Here is a 25261-nt window from a genome sequence, read left to right on the forward strand (position 1 = left end):
CTCCGCGGGGGAGGGCGAGATGAACTTTGCTCGTGGGTGTGGGTGTCAGTACCCTCCCCCGCCATCTGCAGAACGGCTGCACCCGTAGCCGGAAACCCCGTCACCTCGAAGGGGTAAGAACCGGAGCCCGGGGGCGGAGGGGGGGGGGGACGGGGACGGCCGCCGCCGTCCCCCCCCTCCGCCGCCGCCGCCGCCCCCCGCACCCACGCGGCGCGTCCCCGAGCCGCCCCCCGATTGGCCCCTGCCTCGGCGCGGCGCCGCCGATTGGCCGCCTGTCAGCGGGTCCGGCGCCGCCGTCCGCCACCAATAAGCGAGCGGCACCGCCCGTCGCTTCGGCGGCGGTGACCAATAGGACGGCGTCCCCGCTTCCCCCTCCCTTACCCGCCGCGGCGCCCGGCGGCGGGCGCAGCCAATGGGCGGGCGGCGGGGAGGCTCGCGCCGCTTTCGCGGCAAAAAGGATTTGGCGCGCAAAGGCGCGCGGGGCCGGCGCGCCGAACAATACGGCGGCGGGCGCGGAGCCGAACCGAGCGGAGCGGCCCCGCGCCCGGCATGGGCCGCGCCCCTGCCCGCGCCCTGCCCGCCGCGCCGCCCGCCGCCCCGGCGGCCATGTGAGCCATGGCGGCGGCGGCGGGCGGCGCGGCGGGGCTGGCGGCGCTGCTGGGCAGCGCCTCCCCGCACCTCCTCATCGTCTCCGCCGCCGAAGAACCCGCGGGCAGCGGCCACCCCGACGCCGACCTCCTGCTCTTCGCCACGCCGCAGCCCGCCCGCCCCGGCGCCGCGCCGAGACGGCCAGCGCTGGGCCGCCCGCCGGTAACCCCGGGGGCCGGGACGGGGAGGGGGCGGCGCGGGGGCGGCGGAGCGGGGGCGGCGGAGCCCAGGACCCCGCGGGCTCCGGCGGGGCCGTGATGTATACCGGGCCGCGCTATGTGTCGAGCCGTGCCATACTGGGCCTCCTCGGGCCGGGCTGTATACCGGGCCGGGCGGGGCTGTGCCCTGCTATACGCTGCTACCCCGTGCCATGCCGTGCTCTATATCGTGCCACGCTCTGTGCCCAGCTGTGCCGCGCTATACCAGCCGTGCCGCGCCGTACCGTGCCACGCAGCACACCTGCCGAGCGCGGCCCTTCCCCAGCTGCCGCTCCAGAAACCACGTGCCCGGGAGTTGGGCCGTGCTTTGCCTTCCCCTCCTGAGGCCCACGCCTGCTTTGGGGTGCTCCCCGCAGCGTGGTGGGGCCCCCCGCGGCTGGGCTAGCCCCCCGTTCCCGCTGGCATGCGTGGCAGCCGGGGTGCTGCTCCCGTCAACCGGTTCCTGTCAGGAGCAGGAGCTTCCGTACCCCGTGGTGGTGCTATGACCCTGGCGGAGGGGGGATCCCTTGGGGGTCTATCCCGGCTGCACTCTTGTCGTGAGCACCGTGGGGGGCTGTGGCCGTGGCCATCCCTCTGACGAGCCCCATCCCTTGCAGGTGAAGAGGAAGCTGAACTTGGAGACGGATCACCAGTACATAGCAGAGAGCCTGCCGGTGGGCCGGGGCAAGGCCAGAAACCCCTCTAAAGGTACTGGCTCTGCTCCCCCAACCCCCCACCCCAAGCCAGCCCAGCCCAGAGCAGGGTGTCCGGGAGCCCTGCTCTGCTGCCCACAGGCTGGGCTGCAACTCCGGGCTTGTCCCTGGCAGCTCCTCCCTGTCCCTTTGTGTCAGTTTGGAGAGGCTGCTCCTGGGACCAGGCTGGTTTTGGCCGCTCTTTCCAGCCCGTGCTGCTGTCCCCCTGGGCTGGTGGCATGGTTGTCCTGCCTGTCTGCTGGGCACCACACTGGCTCCATCCCTCCCTGTGGGATGGAGTTGTAGCCACCGGCATGGTGTCAGTGCAGGCCCAGGCGGACCCTCCATCATCTCCCCGCTGACCCTTGCCTGGCACCTTGGTGTCACAACTGAGCTTGTGGTCACGGCTGGGCACAGGTGTCAGAGCCCGCACCAGGTCCTGCAGCATCCTTCCCATGGAAGATATGAAGAGCTCGCCCCGTTGCCCTGAGAAACCAGATGGGTTTCAGGGTGCTGGTCTTGGTCCACGAGCCATCTGTGAGCTGGGGGGGGGATGTTTTGGGACTTCTCAGCTCCAGCACTGGTTTCTCTTGTGGCTAAATCACACTTGTCCTCGGTGGCTGGCAGGGGCAAAGTCTCCTGGGGAGAAGTCCCGCTATGAAACCTCGCTGAACCTCACCACCAAGCGCTTCCTGGAGCTGCTGAGCCAGTCGCCTGATGGCGTGGTGGACCTCAACTGGGCGGCCGAGGTCCTGAAGGTGCAGAAGAGGCGCATCTACGACATCACCAACGTCCTGGAGGGCATCCAGCTCATCACCAAGAAGTCCAAGAACAACATCCAGTGGCTGTACGTCTCTGGGCTGGGCTTGTGGGGCTGTGCCTGGCTGTCCGCTGGGATGGGGGAGCTGCCTGGGCCAGGCTTGGAGTGGAGCAGGGTCTTGCTGGGATGGAGAAGTGCAGAGTGGTGTCACTGGAGCATCTGCTCTGGGTTCGAGTGGGGTCCCCCTTCACATGGTCCACAGCCCTGGGTGAAGGCTGTGCTCAATTGCAGGTGGCTCCCAAGCAGCATTGGTATTCCTGTGTTGTCTGTGAGTTTCCCTCAGGCTCCCTGGGCTGATTCTGTGGGTATGGGGTGGGATTTAGCCTGGCCCAGGTGGGGACAGTCACGGTGTGGGGCAGAGGGAGCTGTGAGGTTAGGCTTCTGATGGCTGCGGTGCTCCTCAGGGGCAACCAGGCCACCGTGGGGGCCCCCGGCCAGCACCGGCTGCTGGAGAAGGAGCTGCGGGAGCTGCAGGCGGCCGAGCGGCAGCTGGACAACCTCATCCAGACGTGCACGGTGCAGCTGCGCCTGCTCACTGAGGACCCTGCCAACCAGCAATATCCTTTGGTGCAGGGCCGGGATGGGGCCGGCTGGGGGGGGGGAGCAGTTGAGCCCCGAGGTGCACCCAGCAGCATTGCAAGTCAGGGCGCTTTGCCGCCTGCCCCGCTGCTGCACGAGAACATCCCTGTGTCTGCTCCTTGACCCACCACACCGCAGCCTACGTGACCTGCCAGGATCTCCGCAGCATTGTGGACCCCTCAGAGCAAATGGTGATGGTTATCAAAGCCCCCCCGGAGACCCAGTTGCAGGTCTCGGACCCAGCGGAGGTAAGCTGGGGCCACCCTCTGCTCCTCATGTCTGCACAGCCCTCAGCAAAGCCCGGTCCAGGCTCCCCGGGCATCCTTGCACCTCCTTATCTCGCTCCTCTCCCCTTATCCCAGGCTTTCCAGGTCTCCGTGCGAAGCACTCAGGGCCCCATCGACGTCTTCCTCTGCCCCGAGGACAGCTCGGGGGTCTGTAGCCCCGTCAAGAGCCCCTTCAAAGCCCCCGCAGAGGAGTCATCTCCCAGCCATTCGCAGCCCAGAGCTTCCCCGCTCCTGCATCCTGCCCAGGATGTGAACATGCCGCTGCTGCCCGGAGAGCAAGGTGGGCGGCTGGGGCTGGGGACAGGGGTGCTGGCGTGGTGGCAGGGTGGCTCTGGCCAGGGGTTCTTGCTGTGTTTGCAGCTGTGAGCCCCTCTGCTGTCAGCACAAGCAAGGAGCTGGGGTGATGCTTGCGCACCTCAACAAGGCAGGAAGGCAGGTTCTCCTGCATAGCCAAAACCTTTTTTGGGGTTTTTTTTGGCAAGTATTGTGGAATTTACAGCTGCTTCCCATCCTCACAGAAACACTGCTGCCTGGGACGAGCACACTGCCCAGCAAGTGCCCAGTAGAGGAGGTGAGCCTGTCGCCACTGGCCTCCATGGACGCCCTCCTGGAGCAGAGCAGGGAGGACTTTTCGGGTTTCTTGGCGGATGAGTTCATCAACCTGTCACCGCCGCAGGCGCAGGACTACCACTTTGGCCTGGAGGAGGGTGAGGGCATCAGCGAACTCTTCGACTGCGACTTTGGGGACTTCACACCCTTGGACTTCTGAGGCTCTGCCCGGGTGTTCACGGGGGAGTTGCCAGGTGGGGGGGGGCACCCCCAGGCTCCTGCCCTCACAGGCAGGGCAGGCAGCGCCTCCAGCTGCAGCACCTGCAGCTCCTCTCCCTGTCCCTTTTTGCAATATTTTCTTCTTGCCCCTCCAGCCCTGCCAAGACCGGCAGGGGCCGGTGGCGTCCCCAGCTCCAGTCCTGCAAGGGGGGATGCCCAGGTGGGGGTCCCATCTTGGGGGACTCCCCACAGGGCCCTGATCACCGGGGGGCTTGCCCAGGGCAGAGCCGCTGCCCCCCTGCCCCGGCTGCCCGTTACAGAGCTTTAAGCAGTCCTGTGTATAGATTTGATTAATTTATTATTGTCCCCTGGGGACAGCGTTTAATTTCCCAAGGGGTTTGGGGGGGGGGCCATGCAGCAGAGTGGGGGTGCCGAGAAGTTTTGGTGTGCTGGGAAGGGGGTGGTGGAGACGCGGGGGGCGCTGGGTTGGAGCTGTCCCCCCCTGCATGGGGGGCTGCCCACAGCCTGGCTGAGTGTGGGGTATTTATTTATTATTTATGGTGTGTAGGAGCTCTCCCGGGACAGGGGGGGCGGGAGGGAGCAGGGGGACGGTGCTGGTCGGGGGGGACATGGAGGGCCCCACCGGGGGCTCACTGGCACATCCCAGCTTTGCTCGCGGCCAAAACAGGGCTGCTGGCAAGGCCACTGTGGTGGCAGGTTGCTGCGGGAGGGGGGCTGGGGCTGGCAGCCCTGGGACCATGTGCATGTCCCTTTGGGGGGACAAAGGGGTGTCCTGGGGGGGGTGTGCATCTCTGCGGGCGAGGACCCAATGCTGTCTCCAGGCTTTTCTTCCCCTCCCCATGCAGCCGTTCAGCCTTTTGGCTCTGTCTCCCCCTCTCTGGCCCACTGGGGCTGGGAGAGGCAGAGGGGAAGAGAGGGGGGTCCCAGGGCCCCCTGGTGCCAGGCTGGAGACGCACTTTCACTTTTACTGCCTTTTAACAAGCTTGTGTTTCTCTGGGCTTCGTGTTTAATAAAGGTTTCTACTGACTGGCCTTTGGTGCAGGGCTGTGCTCAGGTGGCTGGGGGCATGAGGGGTGGTGGGGACCCTAACCTGAGAAACCAAGGGGTTTTGGGTTATTCTGGGGTGGGGGTGTTCCATTTTGAACTTGAAATGCACAAGCATTTGTCACTGCCTGGGGTTGCAGGATGTGCTTTGGTCCTTGGAGGTTTGGGTTTTTTTTTCCCTTCTGCAACTCCACACGCTCCCATGTGTGAGACGGGAGCTGGCGCTGATCCTGCCACCCTCTGCTCCTCCAAAGAGGCCGTGCCCCAGGGGGCTGGGGCAATGGGTCTGGATGGGATTGCTTCTCCTTTCGGCATCCCCTGGCCCCCTCCTCTGCCTTCCCCCTGGTTTTGGGGCAGCGTTTGCATGGGGGGTGCCTGCGGTTGCAGCTCCTATGCGGGGAGGAGGAAGGCAGGGTGGGACCAATGTGAAACCAGTCCATGCATCCACCACACCGCAGGCTCCCAGTGACTTCCCAGCACCCCCGTTCACCCCAGCACCTCTTGGTCCTGCCTGAATGCAGCTGCTGGCACCAGTTTGTGGCCCAAAGTTCGAGGTTCCCTGTGTCCCTGCTCAGTGGGGAAGAGCCGGCTGCAAGCTGTAGCCCTGACCCTGAGTGCCCCAACCTCCTCTGTGGCACAAGGTCCCCTTCCTGGGGAGCGAGGGACATCGAGGACTCCCCGGAGAGGAATGCTTGGAGACTCCAGGGACCCCCCTGGCAGCCTGGAGAGGGCCCGGGGGGGCCATGGCTCCCGCCCCAGTGGCAGGCAGGGATGTGTCACTTCCTTCCATGTTTGTGTGCTCGCTCCCCTCCTCCTCCCAGCCGGCGTCCTGCCTGTTTGTCCATTAAACAGCCTGATAAATATTTCACCCTGGACCATGTTGCATAAGCTGGCCCTGCTCCTGTGCCAGCCTTTGCAGGGAATGGGAGCCCAGGTTCTGACCGGGCTGCTGGTGGGTGCTGGGGTGGCACGGTGAGCCCATCACCACTGCCTAGCATCCCACCTCTGTCCTCACGCCTCCATCCCTGCACCCGAGCGCATTCCCCAGCTCAGCTCGTTGTGCTGCCATAGGATTGTTCTTACCGCAGGACGCACATGGATAGCAGTGTGCCGGTGGAGGGTGGCAAACTCCACGGCTCAGCCCCGTCTGTGATGCCAGCTCCCTGCACCAGCCCTGCTTCCAGCCCTCCTCCCTGCAGCCCCCTGGGACCCGCCAGGGCTTGGGAGGGGGGCTGGCGAGGACCCTGACGAGGAGGGGTGTGTGCCATGCTGTCCCAAAACCCAGCAGCCAGGAGGGCAATGGCACACAGCCTGTCTGTCCTCTGTGCTTGAGTGGGATGAGCCGGTGGCTTGCTGTCATGCTGTTGCACCATCAAACGGGGCTTTTTCAGGCAATTAAACTGAAAGAGCTCTGCTGCTGCTCCAGTCCATGAGGATCGTGCCCCATAGAGCCGGTGGCAGGAGGATGGGAAGTCCAGGGTTGGGTGGGCATGTGCCCTTGTCCCGTGCCTGCTGCATTGTTCTTTACAAGGTCAACATTTGTCACCTGAGGTGACAGAGGTGCTGAAGCTTTTATGATGTACTGCAGGGTGCCCAGCCCAGCCATATGTCAATGCATCCTCATCCCTGTGCTTAGCAAGATCCAGCCCTTCTTCTCTCCCCCTTTTAGTTTTGTTTTTGTGGAGGGTGACAGTGGTCTGCAGTGCTGCCTAAAGGGGTGAGACCCCGGCAAAAGGAAAGTGGCCATTGGCTTTCACAGGAGCCAGCGGGCACAGGGAGAGGGGAGAGGACTCAATGCCAACGTCCTGGGCAATGCTGGGCTATTTCCACAAGCAAGCTAACCCCTGGTAGCAGCACAGCTTTTCCCCTTTCCCCTGAACAAAGGCAATCCTCTCTGATGGCATTCACCATCACATTCCCCTAATAGGGAACCTCATGGGATGATGATCCCTTGGCAGTCCCAGTCCCCATGAAGCAGGCCCCCCAGCAGGGACAGGACCGTGTCCCCCACTGTGGCAGTGTAGCCCATCTCAGGGGGCGATGCGTTGGCGGCTCCACGTGAGCCAGAGCACTGTAAAAATAACCACTCTGCCTCCCAAGGATGATTCATGATGCAGCTGAAGGGCTTCCCTCCTGCTATTTTGAATCACTGGAGAAAGAGCTGGTGATAGCTCACGTAAGGGCTCTCGTTTCTGAAGAGCACATGGCAGCTTTGGGAAGTGGCCCTGGGTGCTGCCTGGTTTTATGATCTATCTGCACCATGGATGCTTTTCTTCGTCAGGCAAAGCAGACATGGTGTGGGAGATGGGCACCCTGCACGCCCCATGGGTTCTTGGCTCCTGTTCACTTCCATCTCCCGTTCCCTGGCAGTGCCCCTGCAGGGACCATGCCCGTCCAGCTCTGGGGGTGGCCGGTGCTGTTGGGCTGCAGTGGCGGCTCCATTGGCACCTGCAAACGCTGCAGCAGGCAGGCGGGCATCCACAGGCTGAGCTGTGCTGGATGCAGATGGTGCTGAGCTCAGGCAGTCCTGTGGTCTCCTGTCCCCGTGCTGTGAGGTTTGGACTCGGAGGAGTCAGGAGAGCCCAACAGTGGGATGAGCTCTGGGACAGGCTGGCAGTGGCTGGGGGCAGCATTAGATGCTGACACAGCATAAAGCTTGCCAGAATTTATACCTTTAATCTAATCCCCCTTGGAGGGTCCGGGCAGGTTTTGGGGTCTCTATAGGCCCCTGTTGTAATTCTGGCCTGGGGTGCCATGCCTCTGCCAGCCTGCTTCTGCCCCATGCTTCAATATTTCCACTTCCAAAAGTGACTTGCATTTCTTCCGCAAGGAAGTAGCTCAGGGAGGTGAAGTGCAGCATCATTTATTCACAAGACGCTGGTAAGTGGGTGCTTCATTTAATTCCTGCCCAGTTGTGTCCCTGTGCCCTCCCAACCTGGGGAGCAGAGCCCTGGCGTACCCACCACAGCTGGGGCCAAAGCCACATCCCCCTTCCCTGCTGGTGGCTTTCGGGGTGCACTTTGGAAGCACCTGTGGAAGGAGCTGGGGGCACCCCCTGCCTCCTGCCACTGGCAGTTTTGCCCTTGACTTTGCTGTCACTTTCCAGCTGCTCCTTCCCATGCTGAAACTCATGCTGACCCCAAGGCAACCCAATAGGGACCAAGAACAGATTTTAGCAACACAGGAGTGCAAAATGGCTCGCCCAGGGCTTTGCTTTGATACATGGCAGAGCTCTGCCATGGCCCAAGCCCCTTCTCACGCTCCCTGGCAAGGTGATCCTCTGTTTCTGCTGCCGTAGGCCTCCCCTGCCTGTTTCTCTAGTACCTGCCTCCATTTTAGTTTGATTTGATGATGGCCATGCTCGACAGCTCCAGCTCTTGGACCTCTTTCTGCCTTCCCGGGGGCAGGGGACAGCCCTGTGCAATGTGTGGTCTGGGTGCACATGCTCCCCGGAGCCCTTGGATACCCCTGCCAGGTCCCAGGTGCACTTTTTCTGCCTCTTTTCCCTTGCGCATACCCGGAGCAGCCAGGAGATGGTAAAAATAACTGTGATGCATCCTTGCAACTGCTCCAGGCTCAGCTTGCAGCCGGTTGTCCCTGGGGGATGAGGAGAGCAAGCAAACTACACGTGCCGTGGCTCGGTCACGTTGGGCTAGGTAAGCGGCTTGGTTTTGAGACCTGGGTGAAGAGAAACTGAGCTCAGCAACACGGCTTGGCCTCGAGAGGTCCATGTGAAGGGAGAGGTGCTGAAGGTGGAGGCAAGCCTGGGTGGGATTTTGCATCCAAGCGAAACTGGTGTGTGTCCCTTTCTGTAAGTAAAACCTTGGGATACCCCGAGAAGGATGGGAAGCAGCCCACCACCTCAAGAAGTCACCACACCGCGTGTGTCCTGGGAGAAGTGTGAAGCTCTGCCCAGCCACAGCTTTATTTAGTTTATTTACCTAATTATCTGTTTCTTGTTTGTGAAAGCCTTTGAGGATGGACACGGGTGTTCGTCCTATTCCTCTTCACACACACAGGCCTCTGGGCGCCTGTGCTGGGCAGGGATGGAGGCAGCTCCTGCCTCCTCCTCCTCCCTAGCCAGCCTGTCCCCCACTCCTGCAGCCCCCGACTCGCGGGGAAGGGGGTTTTACATCTGCTTGAGGTACTGGGGACCCAGTGCCATGGGTATGACTCCCTCATGCCCGGCATGCTGCACCGCAGGGAAGCAGCAGAGAGCACAGGCTGCCCAGCGCTGTGGGCACGGAGGAGCTGGGACCACCGGATGGTCATTTGAAACCACTCTGGGTGGCTGGGGGACCACCCCAGGGCCAGCCGCAACCACAAGGGGACCACCTAAGGCCAAACTAGGGCCACCCCAGGGCCAACTGGGGCAACCAGGGCTACCCTGGAGCCAACAGGGACCACACTGGGACCACCCGTGGTGAAACTGGGGCCAACTGGGGCAACCAGGGCTTCTGTGGGGCCAGCAGTCACCACACTGGGACCACCCATGGTGAAACTGGGGCCAACTGGGGCAACCAGGGCTACCGTGGGGCCAGCAGTCACCACACTGGGACCACCCATGGCCAAAACGGGACCAGCTGGAGCAACCAGGGCTACCCTGGGGCCAACAGGGACCACAATGGGGCCACCCGTGGCCAAAGTGGGGCCAACTGGGGCAACCAGGGCTACCCCGGGGCCAACAGCATCCACACCGGAACCACCCATGGCCGAACTGGCACCAGCTGGGGCAACCAGGGAGGGTCACACCACAGTGTGACGACCCAGGGCCGCACCGGGACCACCGTGGGCAGCATTGGAGCCAAGTGGGAGCACAGCGGGGTGCGCTGGATCCAACCGGGACCAGCCCGGGGCAACCCCACGGCCGATCAGGCCCCGGGCACAAAGCGGCACCCGGGCAACGGCGGGCCCCGCCCCCGCGTCCCTCACAGCGCCGCCCCGCCCCTCGGCCCTCCGCCAACGACGGGCACGGCCCTGAGGTGCCAATCACCGGTCGCGGCCAACCGGATCGCCGCCGGGGCGGGCCCTCAGCGCAGGCAAAGTTGCCTTGGCGGCTGCGGAGCGGTGCGGGCGAGTCCAGCTCGGCGCCGCGCTCCCTACGGCACCGCAGCGTTCCCTCCGGCGGCGTACCGCGGGGCACCGCGCCGCACCCTCCGGCACCGCACCCTCCGGCACCGCAGCGCCCGCGCCCGGCGGGGCCATGATGGCGTGCGCCGAGCTGCTGGCCGTGTGCCTGCTGTCAGCCGACCGCGGCCCCGCGGCCCGCCACCGGCCGCTCCCCATCTTCCACGACGTGAGTACTGCGGGGCGAGCCCCTGTCCCAGCCCCGGGGCTAGCAGGGGCCAGGCGGGCCGCGGTGCCTCCTCGGAGGGAGCCGTGGCGGGGCAGCACATGTAGGTGTCAGGGTGAGGCCCTTTCCCGCCTGCCCCAGCTGAGGAACCAAACCCAAGGGACAAGCGAGTGGGCCCTGCTGCCGCTCTAAGCCTGCAGCTGTGACTCGAGGCGTGGGTCGTGATGGCTTAAATAATACTCAGCGTTGTGTCCTTTTTCTGAATTATGGGCCTTTGAGTGGCTAGAAATAGCCCACTCCTTATCGAGAGCTGGCTGTCGTGACTCCTGGAGCGGGAGCTGTGTGTGTCTGGCAGGAAAGCTGCAGAAGGTGCTGTGTAGCTGTTAAAAGCCGTGGGATCCCACAGGCAGAGCGTGTCCAGTGCCCGCTGCAGCCCCCCGTCCCTGCCCGCTTCTAACACGCCAGGATTTGTGGAGGAAGATGCTCTTTGTGCAGGTTGGAGGTCGGCCAGGCATCCTGGCGGCCGTGGGTGGCTTGGGCGAGTCGAAGATGCGGATAGTGGTCGTTTTCATTTTCACAAGACAGGTCCTGGTACAGTGCCTCCCATCACACCACGTCCCCTCAAGCCCCATGGCGAGGGTGCTCCTGTCAAGAGGGAGCTGTGCATGCCGGGGCTCTGGGGGAGGCAGCGCCTCTTCCCCTGTGGCACTTGGCAGGGCGGGCAGGTGACTGCATGCCTGGCCAGCTCCCAGGGCAAGTGGCACAGCCGGGGTCAAAGCCCACCTCCACTGTTGGAGCACATCAGAGGTGCTCAACCCTCCTGCTCCTTGCCATATTTAGTGAGCTGTAGAGTGCCTGGGTCAGGTGGGCAGTGACCAAAACTCCCTGGTGGGCCACCAGCCCTCGCATTCCCCTGTGTCTGGCACCACTGGGGTCTAAGTCACCCTATGAAGCCAAGGGGACACGTGAGTGGAGGTGCTGCCCCTGCCCTGCCCCAGGGACTGGGGAGGATAAAGCAAGTGAGGATTAAGGGCGAGGGCTGGTATGGTGCTCCAGCACCTGGACAGCCCAGGACAGAGCCAGCTGTCATCTCAGTCCCATCACAGTCTGGATGGTGCCACCCTCTGAGTCCTAGTTCATCCTGGAGGAGGGGAGCAGGAGATCTCAGGCAGCACTTTGGGAAGGTGAATGCAATGCCTAGTCTGCCTCTCTGTCTGGGAGACCTCCTGGCATCACCAGGGAGCAGCTGGCAAGCACACCTCCCTCAGCAGCGGTGGTGCTTGCAGCTTCCAGCTGGGGGTCAGGGTCTCCCTCCTGCCGTGGGGGGATTTCAGACTGCAGGGCTCTCCAGCCAGCATCATTACCCACACTAATTACTTGGCTGATGGAAGATGGTCTGGAGGGGGGGTTGGTGACAGCTGTGTTCTAGCTCGGCTCCTCTGGGCACTCGAGAGTCCCACATCTATCCCTCAGGGCGTCGTTAAGGCAATTAAAATGGGAAGTGTTAACAGCGCTAGCGGCTGCTTTCTGGGTTCTGGCGGCTTCCCTTCCTCTTCCCCGTGGCTCCCTTTGCTCCCGCCTCAGCTCCGGAGCTTGACAGAGTGAGTTTCATATCTCTGCTTTTGGGTCTGGGCAGTCGGCTGGTCTCCAGCTGCCCCCCCAGGCTTGTCAGGACAAGCTGCCCCCCTGCTGCAGCAGGGCAGGATCCCAGCCTGCCCCTTGGGCAGTGGGAAGGCAGGGCTGCCCATGACAGATCCCGGGTGGCAGCTGGTGCTTCCCCTGGGACCGGAGTCACTGTCTCCCTGCCCGCAGATCGCCTGCCTTCAGGAGAGGTGAGGAGGAGGAGGAGGGCTTTGCCTGAGATGCTTCGCTGCAGGCGCTGTACAAACTGCAGTGCTGCCATCGCAGTTGTTTCTCTGTGCAGACATCTCAAGCCTTTGGGAGATTTGTCCCCCAGGCTGGTGCTCGGGGCTTGCTTATTCCCCTCTCAGTGTACAAGAGGTTCAGAAAAGCCACTTGGACAGCCTGCCATTTATCGTCAGCACTTGGCCACAGCCCACATTAACCTGCAGTGGGTCAATGAGCATGGTGTCCCCAGGGCGACTGTCCCCTCCCCAACAGCTGGTGTGTCCCTGGCTGTGTGTCCAGCAGCCGCGGTTGCTTCCAGCCCTGCAGGGAGAAGTGCTATAATGTCCCTCCTTCCTGGGGTGTGGGGGGTTCATCCTCAAATAAATGCTGGTTCAGTGCTTCTTCCATCGGTCCCAGTTGTGTCTGCTGCTGCAGGCACCGAGCAGGCCTGCAGATGCTTGGACCCGAGCCCAGGAGTTGAGGGCTAAGGGAAATGTCTCGGGCTTGAGGCAGTGTCCCTGTGTTTCTGAGAGTGCTAGCCCTCCGAGTGCAAGCGAGGGATTGCCTGTAGGGCCTTTCCAGCAGCTGACAGAGACCTGATCCCATTCCCAGCCTGGCTTTGCATCACTTTTCCCTGTTTTTGTCCCAGGGCTGCTCTCTGCATTGGGCTCTTGCACTGGGAGCAGCACTTACCTGCTATTGCCATCCACGTTGCTACACCCCAGGGGGGCCGGGGGTCACTCTGTGGAGCATGGAAGCAGCTATGCACTATTTTTGCTTGGCTGGAGTTGGATCCTGCCTCGCGCACAGGAGCCATCGGTGTTTTCTGGTGCATGCAGCGCTCACCAAGGCACCCCTCTGCAGCTGGGGTTGGCTGAGGACGGGCTCGCTGGGAGTGGCAAGGAGCCCCGCCATCCCTGGGGGACATGGAATAGATGTGGCCTCACCTCACAGGGCTCTCACAGCTCTGCTGCTTGCGCCACGTTTATTTCTTTTGAGTTTCAGGCAGCTGTTGTGTGTGCACTGGCAGTGCTTTTCTACACACCGCTGGAGCAGAGGATCCCATGCACGAGGAATAATTGTTAGCTCTGTTTGCTGAGGTTCATGCTGAACCCAGGATGGGCTCACCCCCAATTAGAGACCTTCTCAGCCCCATGGGATCCACCCCAAAATTGTGCTTTCCCTCTTAGTCCACAGACAGAGCTTGCTGAGCAAGGTCAGCCTGTGAGTGGGAAGTGTTTGGCCTTACTTGAATCTGCATTTAAGTGCCTGGGTGACAGTTGACTGTCTTTGGGATGAGCTAGCTGGCCTCAGTGACATTTGGAGTCATAGAGCTGTCATTGCATGAGCCATGCGTCTCTCCGATGACAGAGAGCTCTGCAGGATTAAGCATTTGCCATGACAGAAAGTGGCATGCCCAAGGCAGGGAGGTGGCAGGGTGGCACAGGCATGTGGGACCTGCTGGTGCTGCCCCTGCCTGCAGGCAGAGCTGCCTCTGCACCTGGGGAGCCCTGGCATGTGTAACCCCGCAGCCATGAGACCCACGATGCACCAGCAAACTCTTTAGCCTGGAGAAAGCTGTGCTTTAAAACACAGAGAAATCCCCAGTGTGTGGGAGCTGCGGGTCCCTGTCTCGGCTTGTAGTGGTAAAGCTCCAAAGCGCATCCAGTGAGTCCTACGGGGCGTTTAGAGAGTGCCTGCCCTGCTTTCCTGCAAGGGAAGCAGTCTGGCTGGCTGGAAGCCAGCGTCCCGGAGGGACAGTTACCTAACGCTGGTCAGCTCAGGGCAGCCTTCGTTCCCTGCAGCAGCTTGGGTCGGGAGGAGCTTGCCTTGCTCAGAAGAGCATCCTCCGAGGAGGTGTCCCGGCTCCTGGTTTGGGTCGCGGGGAAGGACCAGGGAGGTCCCCACTGGGACCAGCATCAGAAAAGCCTCTGCCCAGTTGCAAGCCAGCGGCTTCCTCAGGAGTGAGCAGTGGAGGTTTCTCTGGGCAGCTGTTTCTCTGCCTCAAAGTGATTTTTCAGGGATGTTTCAGTGGCTAGATGTGGGCAGAAGGCAGCTGGGGGCGGAGGGGGCAGCTGGCAGTGACATGTTTCCTGTGGCAGGGAGAAGAGCTGGTCTGGGGGCAGTTTTATCAGCGGTCTCTGCTTTGCAGGTGCATGGAAAAGAATATAATTAAGTCTGCTTTCCCTTTTTCCTGCCCTTTTTCATTCCTGATCTTTCTTCAGACTGTCAGATTTCTTCATGAACCAGGATGGTTAAAAAGGAGAAAGTTTCCACACACACAAGTTTCTGTCATTGGTTCCATTAGGATGTGCTGGCCAAAACCTCATACTGTTCAGTCTGCAAGATGTTCCCAGGCTTTGGAAATTATATTGTTCCTCACCAGAGTCAGCCCCAGACCTTCAGATAATTATTGGTGAAAGAGGAGCCAGGCAGGGCTAAGAAGCCCCAGCTTTCTTCTGGGCTGTGGGCAGAAGCCTTGTGGTTGGGAACCTGGCTTTGACACCCTGAACTGGAGCAGCTCTCCAACTGTGCTCTGTGGCAGAATTAGTTACAGATTAATTAGTTCATTAATTTTTAATTACAGTGTGTGTGCATGTCGAGGTGTTGCAGGAAGGATTGTTGTGAAGGGTGATTACAAAGTGCAGGACAAAGAGCTGCTCCTTGGTGCAGATGGTTGAAGTGTCAGTGGTGATGCACAAAGTGCTCCCATTATGGAGTGGTTTTATGCTTAATGTTCTTTCATTTAAAGGGTCTGAAAAATTAAACACTTTCCATCACAAGGGTGTAGCGAAACCCTTTCTACTTTGTCTCCCTCTGTGTTCTCTAAAAGATGCTCGGTGTGAGTGCTGGGCTCACTCGGGTGGCAGTGGCTGTGCTGAGAGCTTTGTGCATTGGAGGCAAGAAATGGTATTAATTGTTTGCAAAAGGGAATTTCTGTGGAGCAACCTGTGCAGCACTGGTCTGCACAGCCCTGGCAGCAGGGGCTTCTGCATGGCTCTCCCAGGCTCGAGGAGGTGATTTTTCCATGATCGCAGTGCTGGGTGCCACCTGGCTCACCGTTCAGCACTGCTGCTCTCCCTGCTGCCTCACTAAACCCTGTCGTATTTTTTCTTGCAGATTTTCCGTCGAGCTGACAAGAACGGTGAGTGCTTTGTTCCTACTGCTGCCTTCCCCTCCCTGCTGGGGTCTGGGGGAAGAAGTGCAAGTGCAGCCCATCTCTGCTGGGAGAGTTGCCTGAAAAAGTGAAGGAGCATAAGGGCAAGCAGCTCTCTGGCTGCTAGAGAAGTGCTTTTCTGCTTCACCTGGAGGAAAAGGCACTGGAGCAAAGGGCCTGGCTAGGGGCTGGAGAAGTGGGCTCCCCCACTTCACCATCCATGCGCCATGCAGGACAGAGCCCCTTCCAAGCCATTCTCCTGCCTGCATGCACACGATCTCTCCTGTGCACTGCTAGCAGTGAGAAGGGAAGGCAAAGCAAGCTGTGCAGCAAGCAGCCCAGGGGCTATCAGGCTTCCGCTCCGTCCCTTGCAGGATTGATTCAGTCTCTGCGCTCAGTCTAGTGTTTCACAGGTGTCCCCATTTGGGTGGCCCTGTTCCTGGATGCCCACTGGAGTCCCTGACATTTGAGAGTTAGGCTCTGCTACCTGGGTTTTAATCTGGCACCCATAAACCAAGTCCAAAATCACAAGTCGTTTCTCTGAGCCTTTCCACCCCCTCTTGGACTCTTCTCTTTCACAGTAGCTTGCAGGTTTCAGGAGCTGCTTTTGTTGCAGATCAAAATGCAGCCCAGGAGCTGAAGTCCTCCACAGGACGGAAGGAAAAAGCTCTTGAGTCAATGGAGAGATTTTCTTTCCATAAAAACCTGGTGCCGTCCTCACTGTGCTGTTTGTAATGGACGCTGTACTTGGACAGTCAGCCTGGACAGTCATCTAAGTACAGAGTGCCTGCATGCATTTCTGAAAACAATGCAGTGGGGTCTTTTGGAAGGGGCTGAAATTTCCACCTGAAATTCCAGTGGCAGTGACCCTGCTTGCCAGCGCTCCTGGGTTTTTGATGGGGACTGGTGGGACATGCTTTCAATGAGTTATCTGCTCTAATTATTATGCACAACACGCCCAACCGTCCCACGCTCCCGGTAGAGAGGCTGCTGGGAGGATCGCTGGGGCCTGTTTGCTTCTTTCTGCAGATATATAATTATTCTTCCCTTTTATTTAAATGCAGATGATGGGAAGCTGTCATTTGAGGAGTTCAAGAACTATTTTGCTGATGGGATCCTGAGCTCGGAGGAGCTGTGGGAGTTGTTCAGTGGCATTGACAGGCGTCATTCAGAGTAAGTACCGTGGTGGCACAGAGGAGAGGAGACGAAGGAGAATAAAAAACTGCTTGACTGTAGATAGAGGACATTTGGAGGCGGGTGCGATAAATAGTCAGGGTGAGATAAACCTACCTCTTGTAACACGCAGATGTTAAAACCCATTGAACACCAGCTACGAGCATTGGTGATGAGAGAAGCCAGACATTTTGAGAACAGTCATTATCAGATTTACTGTAGTTCCATAGAAGCAAGCATCCATTTAAAATTACATTACGTTATTTTGAAAAACGTATTCCAGAAATATACAGCTCTATAGAGCAGGTTGTGTGTCTGCAGGAGGAGCATGTGGTGGTGTAAGGACAATGCACAGACTGTGCAAAGTTGGAGACTTAGCCACTGCTGACACAGGGAACTGCTTTTCACTTATGTAAGAGCTGCTTTCCACCAGAAGTGGGCCTTATGAGCGTAACTGTGAATTTAGGCCAGCTACTTTTAAAAAAAGAAACCCCCAAAGAACAGGAGAAGTAATTGCACTTAGCTCTGGTCTCCTCTTGACTGGTGCTATCTAGAGGAGTCTGTTGGGCTCAGCTGGGTTTCTCATCCCAGTCTTGTGGATATCAGTGTGGCTTTGCTGGGGTCCCTCTGCCCTGCCGGCTGCTGTGAAAGAGCATGTTTTGGCACTTGGAGAAACTGGCTGTTGATAAATTGCATGTCTGGGGGCTGCCTGTTCAAATGGAGAGGTGCTGCTGGGGCAGGAGGTGGCTGCAGCTTCCTCCCGGTCTTGGGTGGCAGGCTTGGCTCTGGCTCATGCCACTTCCCTGGCACCCCAGGAAGCATCTCCTGCACCTCTTCGATGCCCTCGGCCAGGGCAGTGTCTGAGCAGGTCCTTTCCAGGGAGAGGTAACTCAGAGCAGCCTTAGCTGCACATGCTGGCCCCAGGGCTTTTCAGGGAGCCAGGACAGCAGGGGAGCCAGGACAGCAGCACAGAGGGTCTGTGCCACGCTGAGATGCCAACAGCCACTGAATGCCACTGAGCCACTGATAGCAGATACCCGGTGGTCCCTGGCTGCAAGTCCCCACATCATCCACCCAGGACTGGGGGAGTGGGGATGATTGACTCCTGCCAAGTGTCAGGGTGGTGGGTTTAACTGATGCTCCCACTTCAGTGGTGGGGCAGAGAAGTGGGCTGGTATGTGCAGCCCCTGGTGCTGCTTTCTTTTAAGCCTGGCTGCCCATTGCTGCCTGTCCTGCCAGTTGGGCTTGTTGGGTGTGGGCAGCAGGAGATGTCTCCTGAAAATAGCTGTCTCTTTGAGCTGCTATCCCAAAGGATTTAGCAGTGAGCCATTTCCTTTCCTCTGCAAGTGCTCCTTTCCTTTCACTCCGTTTTGGGGTGACCTTGGAGTCACCCCTCATACAATACCGCTGGAAAACATGGGTTGCAGCAAAGCAGAGAGTTTTAACTGTGCCCTTAACTGAATGGTGAAGATCTGGTTTACCATCGCTTTCAGGTCAGGCTTCTTCTGTCCGTCTAGAGCAGATAAACAGGGCTGACCAAAGGGCCCGGTGTGAGCGGGCTGTCTCTGAGAGCTGTGCATGGTCCTGGCTGTAGCAGTGCTCTCTATAACTCATTACCCATAATGACGGTGCGGTAGCTATGACAACGTGGCAGTTGCAGCTTGAGCTGGTGACATCTATTAGCAGGGCATGACCGTTGGGTCTTTGATCTCTTTCTGCCATGAATAGCAGAAGGGACCCTGCGGACAAAGCTGGTTTCCAAATTCCCGTGTTCAGTGACTTCAGGCAAATGTAGGAGATGCTGTCCCTCCAGTGCTGCAAGGATGCCCTCATTTCTGCAAGAGCAGAAGGGAAAGTCCAGCCCTGAGGCCATTGCAGGTGTAGTTCTTGTTTCTGTCTCTGCCTGGGACATGGTCCACATGCACATGCGCAGGGTCAGTACATGGGACAGCTTCAGTGTGAGGAGGCGGGAGTGGGATGGGATGTGGGAGGTGGCAGCAGAGAACTGTACATGATTTCTTCAGCTTCATCCCCAGCTTGTGGAGGAGGAGGAGGTGGGACTTCCCAGAGAGGGAGCCTGGTGCTCAGTTTATTGCCTGGTAAGAGGCATCCTGCCCCCTGCAAACAATATGGGGCAGCACTGCATCTGCCAGAGCGCTCTGATTCTGGCCCAGAGCTGCCTGTCTGCTGGGATGCAGGATTTGGAGAGACAGGCCTGTCTTCAGGGAGGCATGGCCCCATCTGTTCCCAGGTAATGGAAATCAAGCTGTGTTCGGCGCACTGGGCCTCGTAGTCGTAGAGGTCTCTGTGGCTCTGTGTCTAGAGCTGGACTTTCTGGCATTTGTTTTTGGGGTGTGTAGTGGGCTCCTTTGTACAGTGCTGGTGCCCTGCTGTTCCCTTGATGGGGGGCGCTGAGCAGCCCCTCTCCTCTGGCCTGCCTGCTTGCCTTGCATTTGCAGGAACTTAGTATTTTTGAGAGCTGACTGAAATTTGCTGCCAGATTCAAGAGTTATTACCCAAGGTAATACTCAAAGTATCACAAAGCTGGAAAGCAACTACAAGCTCTACAAACATACCTGGCGTGCTTCTTTCATGTCCCATAGCTTTTTTGGAGATAGAAAAGTCTCACCCTTAATCCCTTGGCCACAAGGGTGCTGTGTTCATCAGTTCTAGGCTGAAACTTGCGTTTCTTTGTCAGTGCCAGCCTGACTCAAGGAGAGACAGTAACAGAGACCTTTAAACCCAGGCAGTCTCCATGTCTGAGTAACGGAGCACTGCCCAGACACATCCGGACCCTCATCCATCACTGTGAACCTGAACCTGTAGCTGCTCCCCTGGGTCCCAAAGGTGACATCTTGGAAGATGAGTATTTCAGAGGTCTCGTACATTACTTGCTCTCCTTCCAGAGAGCCCACGGCACCACACTCTGCTTTTCTCCCTGTCCTTCCCATCTGATCTTCACTCCACCTCCCATCTACTCGGCGCTCAGGTGGGATGCTGTGGCCTGTGCATCAGGCATCTCTGTTGGGTCTGGTTCAGGTTTTATGTTTCCTCATGAGACTTTTTTTGTTCTGTATTTCTGAAAATTATTCCATTTTGGCTTTAAAATATCTCCCTGCTCTAATTCTTTGACATTTAAAAAAATATGTTGAAACCAAATTCAACTCCTTATTGCAATTTGGTACAACAGCTAGGTCCACTGTTTCATTTGACTTGTCAGAAAGCTCTGGCACTGGTGCAGAACAGAAAGATTCATCTTCCTGGAAAAGTGCACTTTTCATCCACTGAAACATCTGGGTGAGAAGAGACAAATGTTTTTGAAGGGTTGAAAAGCTCCATTGCTGCAGATGTGTCTTTGGAGATGCACAGTGTGGTTTGCTCTCTGAGCAGCCGTGTGTCTGTCTGCAGTCCAGCCGAGCAGTATGGCAGCAGGTCCCAGGGTCTCATGGGAACAACATAATGGAGAGTTGCTTACCAAGGGCTTTGGGCTGAATGCTGTAGTGTTGCATAGGTTGCATGCCTACTGCTCTTTGCAGGGGACTATGAAACCTGCCCAGAGAGGGGTCGTGTGGACCTCGTGTGTCTTTCTGTCCTGCATTTGTCAGGATAATTTAGAAAAATAAGGTCTAGCAAATCCTCTTTTGCATAAGAGCAGTCAGTTGGCAGTGGGAGGAATTGGGTACAGACTGCCCAGAGCATGTGTCTCTGACCTTGAACCACAAGTGAGAGAGGTAGGAGTGCTGACCTGGTGTTTTTTTAAAAATCTCAGTAGAGATAACCTGAAGCCTCTGGTTCTGTGGAAGAAGGGACTTGTGTGAACTTTCCTCCCCTCTCTTTAGTCAGAGGCTCAGAGCCGCAGCGTCTGTCAGTCTCTGAATGATGGAGAGTGACTGAAACACTCTGGGTCACACTGGAAAGGTTTGGAAATGAGATCTGTGATGACAGCAGAGGTTCCCAACATGATAAATGATAAAAATAAAAAAATTCCCATCTGCTTTGCTGAAGCTGATTGCTGTTTTCTTGCATAAATTCCAGGCACATTCTGACAAAATCCCAACAGCATAATGATGACAAGAGCCTTCATCATCAGTTCAAGCTTAATTACAGTTAATCAGTGGTTTGAGCACAGTCAAAATACAGCTATGTGGAAATGTGGAGAGTCTCAGGATGAGTGCTTTGGAGACAGAGGATGGCTCTTCTCTTGGAGTGGGAGAAAGGATGGCAGAGAGGGGCAGAGCAAAGCCTGCTGCCCCCTTGCAGCCCTGCAGAGTGGGTCAGGATTTGACATGAGGTTCTTTACATGAACTCCTCCTGGCTTCTGGTATGAAGTAGCTTCTGGTAGCATGAAAATGGCACCATTGGTCCTGTGATTTGCTTGCTATGCTCTGTCCTGCCCCTAACTGTATGTGCCCTGGGGGCTGCTGCAGGATGCAGAACGTGGGAAGAGGTTGCTGACAGAGCAGACTGTGTTGGGAAGGGAGCAGATCTTCCACTGAACAACTGCCAAAGGGCTGATTTTTGCCACAAGATCTTGGTGATTGGTTCAATGTTTAACTATTCGGTGTTTTAGTGATTGATTAGTTAATGTTTGTTTTTAAGCAGCCAACAGACAAGATAGAGTGATTAATAATCTCTGGCCTCTCCTTAGAAGCCATAGGGTTGGTGTTGATCATAGCTCTTTGTCACATAGATGTCTGCTCTCTAGAGGCAAGGTGGGGAACTGGGCAGTGGGCTGAGCTGGTGGCCCCTTCTTCCTGGTGAAACCAGTCCCAGCCCCAGGTTCTCATTGGAGACAGATGCAAATGCCTGGGTAACGTATGCATTGGGTGTTACATTGTGTATTTTGTTATGTCATGTCCATATCCCCTCTTTTATGATTTTTACCCATCTCTTGGATGGGAACCAGTGGCCGCAGTTATTACTCTGGGGCATGGGTCTAACAAGCAGTGCTGTGGATGCTGCAGTGCCAAATCTCTTGTGGCAATGCAGCAGCAGTGGCTCTGCAGGCTCCAGGCAGCTTTCAGAAATAAGTGGAAAAATTAAGAAGGAGCAAGACATTTTTCCAGTTTAAATTTGTGCTTCAAACCCCAGCCACTCTATCTAGCAGAGCTGTGGTTGGATTCATGGAGCTGCTCAGAGATGGGATCAGCAAAATTTGATGGAGTGGAATCAGCAGAAGAAGGGGCTGTGGTTTTGCTGATTATCTATATTGCGTCTCAAAGGAAACACTATTTTTTTTATCAACTTTAAAAACTGTCTGCAGTGCCAGGACAGTGTGCCAGAGCCCCGTCTTAATCAGCTCCTGTGGTAGGTGTTTAAAAAAGATGAGCCAAATCACAGCCTAAAACTGCCCATCTCCATTGCCTAAGAAGGTGACTGATGCAATTAGCTAAACAGAGGGGTCTGCAGTCCCACTGCCGTGGGTCTGTGATGATGTCTCACACCAAAATATTTCTGTGATTTGAAGCACTGCCTGTTATTAAAGTAAACCAAGTGAAGCCCAGCAGAGAGACATAGAAACCCGCCTTTGGTGTTTGGGGGAAAAGCTGTAGGAAGATTTTGCTTATATTATTATACCTGTTCCTGGCATGGCATTTTGGACACTTCACACACTCTCCTCTAATTTTACCTCCGGATGTTTTTGCCCCTTTGCCCTATGAGCCGTGTCAGAGTGGGGACAGGGCGATGTGGCTGTGGTTTGACTTCTCCTTGGCAGTGCCACTGCATCTGTCCTCATGCTTGGAGCCCAGCAAACTCCAGGTATCACCAGTTCCTCCATGTGTGACAGCACTTAAACACTTAAAAACTTGTTTTGTGCTCTCTTCCACTCTACCAATCAGGATTAAAAATGGTTATAATCATTTAGGGGATTTTGAGACAGCAAAATTTCTTGAGCAGAGGCTGATTTGAATAAATGATATCCTGGGGCATTTCCCTGCAGGCTCTGCAGGTGATGCCAGGCATTGCAAGTGTTGTGGTTTAACCCCAGTCAGCAACTAAGCACCATGCAGCCGCTCGCTCACTTCCCCCCTACCCAGTGGGATTGCGGGAGAAAATTGGGAAAAGAAGTAAAACTCGTGGGTTGAGATAAGAACAGTTTACTAGAACAGAAGAGAGGAAACTAATAATGATAATGGTAACGCTAATAAAATTACAATAGTAATAATAAAAGGATTAGAATATACAAGTGATGCACAGTGCAATTGCTCACCACCTGCTGATCAATGCCCTGTTAGTCCCTGAGTGGTGATTCCCCGCCCCCACTCCCCCCAGTTCCTATACTAGACGTGACATCCCATGGTATGGAATACCCCGTTGGCCGCTTTGGGTCAGGTGCCCTGGCTGCGTCCCCTCCCGATTTCTTGTGCCCCTCCAACTTTCTCGCTGGCTGGGCATGAGAGGCTGAAAAATCCTTGACTTTAGACTAAACACTACTTAGCAACAACTGAAAACATCAGTGTATTATCAACATTCTTCTTATACTGAACTCAAAACATAGCACTGTACCAGCTACTAGGAAGACAATTAACTCTGTCCCATCTGAAACCAGGACAGCAAGCAGCTCTGCCTCCATGGCTTTGGCCAGCTGAGCGGATCTGACAGCTTCATGTGAACCCGCTGTTCTGCTTGCCATCCCGTCCCGAAAACATGGCCATTTCTGGATGTTTCCTCCTCCCCCTCCACCCCAGCAGCACCTTTATTAGCAACAGGAGGGACCTGTCCAAGCCCCGCAGGGATGCCAGCATTAATTTTCCAGTGAAGTGCTCTCTGTTACAAAAAAGGGGTGGGGGGCTGGCCCCTGCCTCCAGGCTTTTGGACCCAGCTCCCTGCTTTAATGGCCTTCATGGCAGGAACAACCCCTCTCGTAGGCCATGAAAGCATCCAGTCCCCTGCCCTGGGAGCCTGAAGGCAGCCCCACATCACCCGGGCTCTGAAGGAGGGAAAGAGGAGAAGCAGCTGGGGCAGTCCATGAGCAGATGGGAGAGGAGGTGGCCTGGTGCCATGGGGCAGCCATGAGGGACGACCTGGGCTGAGATCAAGGGAGACATGAGGAGGGAGCCCTGGGTGAATGCTTTGTACCTTTGGGGGAAGAGGTTAGGTTGAAGCAGCAGCTTCTGGGACTTGTCAGCTCCAGGGCTCAGAAATGGGGCTGCCAACCCAGCTGGCTAGCCCAGAGGCACAGGGCACTGCCTACCTCCCCTGACCTCCCTCCTGGCCCCATCCTGCTTTCACAGACACTCCAGCTTCAGGAGGTGTTGGTGGAGCAGCTCTGCTTGCTCCATCAGTCCCCAAAGCAGAGGTTATGCTCTGTAGCCCTGCCTGGGTGCTACAGGTGCTGGGCATGGCTCCTGAGCTGCTGGCTCTAAATGTATTCAGCTTTTTATTTTTCTAATACAGCTTTTGAAAATATGTGGGAGGAGCAGTAAATCCACTGGGGGTTCAAGACAAGCCCTCAAGACCCTGCTCACCACAACTGTTTCTCCTGAACCAGCCCCACTATCTAACAAGAGCTTGTTTTTCTGTTCCTTGCAGTAACGTGGACACAGAGAAATTGTGCGGTAAGTAGGGTGATATTCCTGTCTCGGAGGGCTTCCTCTCTTGAGGGTCTGTGGTGGGACTTTGTGCACATCTGACCTGGGCAGGACCGGGCAGTCAAGTGACATTGACAGTCCGTGTGCCTGAATCCTAGCACAGAGGGCATCTGTGCTTTTCCCAAGGGGATGGGACATTTTGTCCCTGGGGATAGGAAAGGACTCTTCATTTCAGTCCAAGTGGGAGCGTGACTCTGGAGAGGGATGCAAATGACCCCCTGGAGCGCTGGGCTGTGTGTGGGAAGCAGCAGATGCAGGGCAGGCAGAGATGGAGGTGCTCGGGAAGCTCACATTGGTCTTCTCTTCTGCTTCAGATTATTTCTCGGCATATCTTGGAGAATACAGGAATGTGCTTTCTGCCCTGGAAGCCCTCAACACTGCGGTCCTGGCAGCCATGGACAAAACCAAGCTGGTAAGGATGGGACTGTGGGAGGGCATCAAGGCAGGCGGGTGCTTTACAGAAGCTGTGGTGATCTTAGCTGCTTGCTTAGTGTTAGAAGCAGCAAATGTGATACCTTCCAGATCAATGGGGTTGCCTGTGTGTGCTTTGGTTGTGTCTATGTGCAGTGAGTGCTACAGCAGCACAGCCAGCAGTATGCCTGGAGGAGGGCGAACCATGCTGGAGTAGGAGAAGGGTAGAGCTAGTGCTTTTGTGCCCTGGAGACTTCTTCCTTGTAGGGCTCTGGCAGCAGCTGTTTCAACAGTTCCTTGCAGACCACTTGGAGGGTCCTGCCTGGGGACAGTTTTTGGGAGCATCGCAGATAATCTGTGTGTTGCATCTCAGCCAAAGCAAGGTCTTTTCCACAAAGTAGTATGGCGCAAAATGGGGACTCCAGGGTTGAGCCTGCTCTGGACTGACCCCAGCAGCTTCTGCTTAGCACAGCCTGTGCTCAGAGCAATAAAAACTGGCTGTTGGAGAGGGGGCAGGACCACTGTGGCAGGAGGGCTGCTTTGGGAAACAGCGAGGCGCTTGGGAGAAGGTAGGAAATGGTGAAATTCATTGAATCCCAGCCTTGTGCCAAGTTCATCCCTGCAGTGAATGCTCTCCCTCTCCCTGCAGCTTGTACTGATGGGAGTCACATTGGAGGCTGCTAATTAGGGCAAGCAGCCTCCTGCTTTGTGAGTCCCCCCTGCCTCTGCGT

General features: G+C 57.2%; 2 protein-coding genes across 4 annotated transcripts in view; both read left to right on the forward strand.

Moving 5' to 3' along the window:
* The first annotated feature begins 443 nt into the window (after window positions 1-443).
* E2F1 (E2F transcription factor 1) lies at window positions 444-5043 on the forward strand. 2 transcript variants are annotated; one of them, XM_075022539.1, is made up of 7 exons: window positions 444-810; window positions 1463-1553; window positions 2165-2384; window positions 2762-2914; window positions 3070-3184; window positions 3299-3503; window positions 3742-5043. In XM_075022539.1, the coding sequence occupies exons 1-7, from the start codon at window positions 616-618 to the stop codon at window positions 3990-3992; spliced, it is 1230 nt and encodes a 409-aa protein (XP_074878640.1). In that variant the 5' UTR covers window positions 444-615; the 3' UTR covers window positions 3993-5043. The 2 variants fall into 2 exon arrangements, with proteins under 2 accessions (XP_074878640.1, XP_074878641.1); XM_075022540.1 differs by lacking the exons at window positions 444-810; window positions 1463-1553 and adding an exon at window positions 1596-2074.
* A 5077-nt stretch (window positions 5044-10120) lies between these two features.
* Window positions 10121-25261, forward strand: part of NECAB3 (N-terminal EF-hand calcium binding protein 3) — a 31165-nt gene continuing 16024 nt past the window's right edge. For both annotated transcript variants that reach the window (XM_075058957.1, XM_075058959.1), the window contains exons 1-5: window positions 10121-10352; window positions 15318-15342; window positions 16419-16527; window positions 24061-24086; window positions 24434-24531. In XM_075058957.1, the coding sequence (XP_074915058.1) occupies window positions 10260-10352; window positions 15318-15342; window positions 16419-16527; window positions 24061-24086; window positions 24434-24531 (351 nt within the window). In that variant the 5' untranslated portion in view covers window positions 10121-10259. The remainder of the gene's footprint in view (window positions 10353-15317; window positions 15343-16418; window positions 16528-24060; window positions 24087-24433; window positions 24532-25261) is intronic.

This window comes from Buteo buteo, chromosome 2 (genome assembly GCF_964188355.1).
Source record: "Buteo buteo chromosome 2, bButBut1.hap1.1, whole genome shotgun sequence".
NCBI lineage: Eukaryota > Metazoa > Chordata > Aves > Accipitriformes > Accipitridae > Buteo > Buteo buteo.